Here is a 7,885-nt window from a genome sequence, read left to right on the forward strand (position 1 = left end):
ATAAAGATAGAACAAAGGTTCTGATGATTACAGCACTATCCTGTTAACAATAAAAAAAAGAAAAAAAAATTGAAAAGATAAGAGTAAGGAATGCTTCAATAGGCATAAGCATTTAAAGGCTTAAATACATTGTAGACATTGGAGCATTGTTTAAGATTGGAGTGGTGTTGAACCCTTTTAAAATATAAGAACCATGTGATGCAAACCTAATGAAGCGGATCTGGCAACAGTTCACAAAAGACCAACAGGAAGATCTGCTAAGTAATTTTTTAGTAAAACAGCTGAGTAGCACCAAAATTTTGTAAACAAGGATGAAAGATCAACTCGATGCTAAGCTGCTAACTCTTATTACGATTTTCCTTGCTCAATAATGGATCTGAAGGCATGGAGAGTCGACTATATAAGCAATGGTTATATCATAACAGATCATCACTGGAAGATTAAATAATCCTCTGGCATAAACTTATCAAGCCAAAATATGCGCTAATACGGCACAATAACCAACAAATGCAACATAAATTAATCCAACTAAGTCATATTAGCACCAAAGATCAGGATAAAAATAATTGTAAATTAAACCAAAAGTAACACAGGGCACTTGGTTAAAGCCTATCCATAATCCGCTAAAGTTACCAACGAGGGAAAAAAAATTGCTAATGAAGAGATCAAAGAGATGGTCCCAACCATCAATAAAGTAGAGTGGATCTTTCAATTAACATGCTACAATAATAGATCAAAAGCAACAGTGTAACAGCCTCTTCAGGAAGGAAGAAGAGTTGATGATAGGGACTAAATTGAACTCAAACTAAAACCTTAGTATAGTACGAAATGAGCTGCAACTATAGAACACCGAAATTATGAAAAAAGAATAATTTTGCAACATCCTCGTAATAATAAATCCCTTTCACAACATAGAGTCAATCAAAGACCAAGTTTATTTTTCCCAGATTAAGTAAAAAAGTACCAAAAACATCGAAGTAACATGGAAAAATCCGATCTTTACGTCTTCCCCAAAACCAAAACTCAAACATCAAAACACCAATCCAAAAACCCTGAAAAAACTGAAAAAAAAATCCCACCTTTACGCAATCCCCGCCACGCTCTTCCCCACCCAAAAACAAAACTCAATCATCAAAACACCAAGCGAAACCATAAAAACTCCGAAATCGGACCAGTCAGAGGAATGGGGGAGGAGAAAGAGGCTGAGATCCGACTCACGAAGCAGTCATCGTCGATCGTATAGATGTACTTCTTCTTGGAGACCATGTATCCGAAGCATCGGCACGCGGAGTCCTTGAAGGAGATGCACGAGGCCTTGGGGCCGAGGATCCGGTTGATGTCGTTGCGGTTGTAGAGCTCGTAGTCGAACCCCTCGGGCACCTTGATGGTCCTCGTGGGGTCCCCATCTTGGACGATGATGAGGTGGTAGGGTTGGAAGAACGGCCTCCACATCTCCAGGAAATCCAGGTTCCGGATCGTCGGGATCACGATGTCGAGCTCCTCCTTGAGCAGGGGAGTGATCGGAACCCCCGATCCGGTCGCCATTGACGCGCGCGGCGACGAGGGATCGGCCCTAGGGTTTCAGAGAGAGAGAGAGATGGAGAGGACGAAGAGATCGAGAGAGAGAGAGAGAGAGGAGACGAAGAGGAGAGGGAGAGGAGCCGAGCATATAATAAGAGGAGATCGGCACGTGACGTCACGTGAGACCCGGTCGGGTGGGGTCGTATTGACCCAGTCCATGTTTCCGGTCCGGAAATTAGGCCGGCTCTCGGTTCGACGGTCTAGAGACTCTAGACCCAATACAAAAGGCTTTCACAAGAAAAAAATATATATTAACACTTTATTAGCCTTTAGGAACCCTAGCACGTAAAAAATATGTATATGAAAAAAAAATATAAACTTCAAACATCACTCCAGTAATATCACATTTTTTTCATTTTAGTAACCTGTGATTTAAAAATATATATATATATATTTTCGTCAGCTCCTCTGTTGATATTTCATTAAATTATATACAAAAAACTTCAGATACCCGAACTAAATTTATCGAATATTTACTTTAGTATATTTTATTTTTAACTTTATCAATGATTTAATAAAAAAAATTAATAAAGAGAATAATAAAAAAAGAAAAAATAAATCACGATGTACTAAATTGATATATTTTAAGTCACAGAATATTAAAATAAAAAAATATGAAACCATCGGATTTGTATTTGAAATTTTTCCTAAAAAAAATTCTAAGCATTTGAGTGATTGATCATTTATTTATGGTGATATATATAAATAGTGAAAGTAGTGAATCCGCATTATGTCAGAATTTTTTTTCTATACAAGATTAAAAAAAAAATATTTTGATGTTAATTTCTATCTGCTTTTATATATAGAATAGATNGAATAGATATAGATATGTACAGAAAAAAAAAAAAAGAAAAATTATAAATGTAGGAAAATTTTGTTTTGGATAATGTCACCGGGTAGTGACCGGATCCCGAGGCGGTCGAGGGACCAGCATGGAATATTCTCATTCCCCAGTTTTAGCGAATCTGAACGAACGAATTATTGACGGTTGGATTTGTGGGCTATGAGATCTGAGCCGTCCGTTGGCTCGGGGCGCATGCGATCACGTGGTCGGCGTGTTGTCCGCATAATCCGGCGTAGAATTTCGTTGAGTTTGGTGTATTTGTCGGCGATTGCGAGACTAGCAACAACGTAAGCTAAAAATGCATGGAAACACCTCCAATTATAGGAAATTTTAAATTAGGCCTCTCAAAAAAAAATTTCTTTTAAAGAAAAAAAAAAAGTAGTACGAGAGCCTTCTCAACTTATCTTTTTTTTTGATAAATAGATACCACGATATCCATTTAGTTTATTTTATTTATAAATAAATTTAGCTGAAAATGTGAATCAATCAGGATTCGAACTTGAGACCTCGGATACCAACCACCAAGTCCTTTATCATTTGCTCTAGAAATGGTCGGTGCATTCTCAACTTATCACTTCTAAAAATAACCCACTAAAATTTTTACACTTTACTTTTACTTACGCGATGTTACTAATTGAATTCTTGTTTTAATTACATATCTTGTATATAATTTTGTATAACATGAGAATACGAAAAAGATTATTTTTTCTTTCAATTATGATAATGAAGTACCATAATTAAAACTGCAATAGTAAATCTACTTTAAATTTTTATTATATTTTTTATGTTTTTGAATTAAAATTTTTTTTTTCTTAAAAGCTTTATAAGATTATATATAATACAAGCGATCAGAATTGATTGTATAATTTAGAATTTTAATTGAGAAGAAGACATTTATATATGTTATTTGTAAAGTTTACATAGACAGAATTGCAAAATTAAAATTTTAGGCACTTATTCACAAAAATTTTAGATTCAAGAGATCTTTGTATTCTTTTCTAATTGATGTTTTTAACTTCTAATTTTCATTTAAATCATTTTAGTTTAATATTTAAAAATTTTAACTATATTTACTGGTTCTAGTTGCTATTAACAGTAAATTATTCTAGTTTTATTTAAAGAATAGTTAAACTTAATAGATTTAATAAAATCATCGAGATATTTTATAAAGAATTCTAATTTATTTAATTAAAATTTCTAAGATAAAAAATAAAAAAGTGTTAAATTGGGTTTTAAAAAAAATATAGGGGCTACTTAAAAAAAGACATATATGTGAGGGGTCTCCAAACCTTTTTGTAACGGGTTACTAGGGGGTAATCTTACTAGTCGTGTTGGGGACCTTGGACCGGGTTTGGCCCGGCCCGGTTCGATTCTACCGGTTCGTTTCGACCGGTTCGATTCGACCGGTTCGGCCACGTGGATTTAATCAAAACGATGGTTTAATTAGATTTTCCCTTTCATACGGCAAGGAGCCAGTTGTGTATTCCTTGTCCTTGATTGCTCTATGGTCGTTCCCAAAGTGTCTTTTTGTAAATTTACCACCTCTCACATGCTATGCGTACCCAATGCGTCCCCAAAAAACCCTTCGCCCTTTTACATGGGATAAATACTTCATGCTTTGATGTATGAATAAAAAAAAGGGTCACTTCTAATAAAGTTCTTAATAGGGACGTCAATGGGTTAGATTCGGGACGAATTTTTAAAAATCTGAATCAAAATCCGACTCCAAAGTCAAAATCCGAACCCGAACCCAAATCCGACAAATTTTAAAAATTCATATCCAAATCCGAACCCGACTAAAAACCTGAACATGAAAATTCGAATCCGAAATAATTATTTCTTTTCAATATTTCAAAATATATTATATTAAATCTAAATTTTTAAAATATAAATTCAAATATAACATCAAATTTATATATACATATTATATATAATATAAAATAAATTCGGGTTCTGATCGGGTTTAGGTTTAGGTCGGGTCAGGTCAAAATCCATATCTGAATCCATATCGATTGGATTTTTATTTTTGATATCCATATTTAAAACTACATTCATTTAGTATCGAATAAATCTGCTCTATTCGAATTTGAATTTGAATAAAATTTTGAATATCCGTATCCATTAACATTTCTAGATCTCACCGATTGAAGTTTACATAATAATGATAGCTTTTATTTTGATTTAAAAATAATAAAATAGTTCTGATATGATATAAATAGTCTCACATGATCTGCCCTAGTTGGCGTGTTCGATTTTTATAGCTTTAATGCTATTTATATCCAAGTAAAAGCTTACAAAAAAAAAATTGTACTTATTAGAGAATGCATAGTATTGTTGCACAATTGTTCGGCAGTTTTGTTAGAATGATTGGTAATAAATAAAATTATGATGTGAACAAAGTAAAATTTATAAAGTAAAATTTTAAAATAATAGAAAACAAACTACTTTTGATATGCGAATAAATATAAGGAACGTTTGATTAGATGTAATTATAAATACAGTATAGTTGAAAATATATGTAGTTAGAAATACAGAAGTTGCAAATATATGTATTTTATAACTATAAAGAATTTGTTTGGTTGCATACAATTAAGAAATAATTTTTATTTTTTTATATATATAATAGTGAGATTATCTCTAATATAAAAATATATTTTTTATTTAAAAAATAATTAAGGAGATTAATTTATCTTTTATTTAAAATTACTTTCTCCAACTGCTGCAGTTGAAATTGCGATCAATTTGGGCGTAGTTTCAACTGCTGCAGTTGGACCTCCTCCTGTATTTTCTACTGTTGCAGTTAAAGTTAAATATATCAAACCAAACATCGACTTTGTATTTGTATGCATTTATAATTGCCGTGTAGTTACAACTACACGCAATCAAACGGCCCTGAGTACTTTTCATCAATCAAACACAGCTTATTAAGGCTTGTTTTGAAATTCCAGAAAAATTATGTCTATTAATTTCTGTAAATGATATTCTACGGTCCTATCGAGGATCGAACAAATATATTTTTATCTCAGCTCCACCCAATCAAATATATTAGGTGATTTTTAATACCAGATGAGTACTAAATGAAAACCATTGGTTTCTTTAGGACCATAAAAGAGCAAAACTGCTCCAATTCAAATTTCAGGGGTGAATTTACCATTCTACCCCTGAAATTTGGAATCATGGGGATAGTAGTAGGGTTGGTACATGAAGCATCTTACAAAGTTGGAATTTCTTGGGTTCATCTAATAAAGATGTGATCTCCCAAGTGATTGACAAGCTGTGACCATATTTTTTTTTTCAGATTTGTGAATGAGACATCCCAACCAACCCCTACGTGCATGATTCTTACTTACTTTATTGTAAATTAACATGATTTTAATCATTTTAAGTTGCGTGTCCGATCGATGTTGCTAATTATTAATTTTAAAAATTAAGCCGATAAAAACACACAACTAATTCACTTAAAACGTATAGATATACGTATGTTTCAACTATGATTCGGCTCAACCAGTCTCACGCCACTTCGAACATGATTCAACTCAACTCAGCCTCACGCCATTTCAAACGTGACTCGACCCCCACTAGCCTCGAGCCAAAAAATAAGATGCTGATTCATTTAAGACAACACTACGTACGCTCATGATCTCTTTTTTTTGTGATTTTATTGAAGAAATTTATTTCTACGCGGTGATGTAGCCACTTTAGAATTTGAGTACACGCGATAGTGTATCGGAATTGACCAGAGTCAATAACTACATTTCAACTAATCAAACACTGAGGAACTCGGAAGAAGTCGAGGAAATTGTAGATTGATTTTTTTTTTTTTTACATATTTATGTAGATAAATAATTAATCTCCACACTTGTAATTTCCAAAAAATAGAAAATATAATTGATATGCTGGTGGGCTGAATCATGTATTCATGAATTTTAAAAAATCATTAAAATTGCTTAGATGCTTCTGCGTTCTCGATGGAAACGCGAAAATTATACAGTAACTGAATCATTGAGATGTACATGATATTTTTCATAGAAACAAGTGAGATAATTTTCAATCATAGTCATTCTATCGAAGTTTTAATAACACTCGAATTTAAGCTTTTAGAATTCAAAATCTTAATTATTTCTGTTTTTTGTTTTCAAATCTTTTTTAATATCGATGGATGCACGTAATTGGAGCATCCCCTTGATTAATTTCAAGTGTGTGTGTTGAGTTCTATAGAGGTGTGGATGTAATCATTTAAATTAACTGAGAATCCCTTGTTTTTAATTTTCACTTTGCTCGATATTATCACTTTTAAATATTTTATCATTTATACATTCCATAAACAATAATAAAGGAGAAACTGCCATGCTTTAACATTTTTTTATTTTATTTTTTTTTACTTTTTATTGCTCTTTTTCACCTTTTCTCTCGTTTTCGTTTCGAAATTAAGTATCAGCTATTAAGTGTTAATAAAAATAATAATCTTATATTAGATACAGGATAATATTTTAAAGTTGTTTAGAAATATGTTGTTTTTGATTATTCTTTGATATATATACAACTTATGGGATAAGCAGAAAGTAAATCAATTTTGCGTTTGAATGAAAGTTAAGTTATTTTCGAAAATAAAAAAAATAGTGCTTGAATAATTAGATAAAAATAATAAAAATAAGAGTAATCATACTTTTAAAATAATAATATTTTACATGATTAATTTGCATCAAAGAATTAATTAAATAATATTTTAATAAATCAATTAATTAATTAACCATGAATACTGTTAAATAGCCGTAAATATTAATTAATAAATAATTTAATATATTATTTAACCGTTAATTTATTAATCACGAGTGCTCTTAATTAATAAATTAACTAAAAATAAATAATTCGATAAATTAATAAATTTATTAGTTAATTATTAAATTAATTAGGTTAGTCAATATATTAATTGGTTAATCAATATAAATCTTGGTGATTGTATAAACACTCTAAATAGTTAAATTTTAAATTAGCTGATTAATTATAAATAATAAATTAATTACACAAAATAGCTAATTAAGTATTTATTAACGTAATAAATCAAGTGGTTCATTATTAATCTAATTAATTAGTAAATAAACTAATATATAATACATTAATTAGTATTATTTTATTATTAATTGATACAGGTACAAGAGGTGAGCCGTGAGCAACAATTCCACCCTAGTAGCAAGAGCCAAACTCCTTTTTTTTTTTTTATATATGTTTGGGAAAAAGCCTAAACTATTATAAAGAACTATAATTTTAATATATTTATATATTTAATATTATAATTCATGTACATAGAACACCACGCACACATACACACAAAAGAAAAAAAAAAAAAGGTCTAACATTTTATGCAAAAATTTGGCTAGAAAAAATTTAGGCCCAAAAAAAAAGTCGAGTCCAAAAATTGGGTTGGTGGTGTTGGGCCATCTCAATGGGCCGAAAATCACG

General features: G+C 31.0%; 1 protein-coding gene across 1 annotated transcript; it reads right to left on the bottom strand.

Annotated features, from left to right (window-relative positions):
* Positions 1-1,116: 1,116 nt before the first annotated feature.
* LOC109704556 (alpha-1,4-glucan-protein synthase [UDP-forming]-like) lies at positions 1,117-1,641 on the bottom strand. The gene has a single exon (XM_020225302.1). It carries the CDS (start codon positions 1,543-1,545, stop codon positions 1,132-1,134), a length of 414 nt encoding a protein of 137 aa, XP_020080891.1. The 5' UTR covers positions 1,546-1,641; the 3' UTR covers positions 1,117-1,131.
* Between the last annotated feature and the right edge of the window lie 6,244 nt (positions 1,642-7,885).

Source organism: Ananas comosus, unplaced genomic scaffold (assembly GCF_001540865.1).
Source record: "Ananas comosus cultivar F153 unplaced genomic scaffold, ASM154086v1, whole genome shotgun sequence".
NCBI lineage: Eukaryota > Viridiplantae > Streptophyta > Magnoliopsida > Poales > Bromeliaceae > Ananas > Ananas comosus.

Bases quoted from the DNA above. Each gene is read 5' to 3' on its own strand.
- LOC109704556 (XM_020225302.1), bottom strand. From the start codon at position 1,545: ATGGCGACCGGATCGGGGGTTCCGATCACTCCCCTGCTCAAGGAGGAG.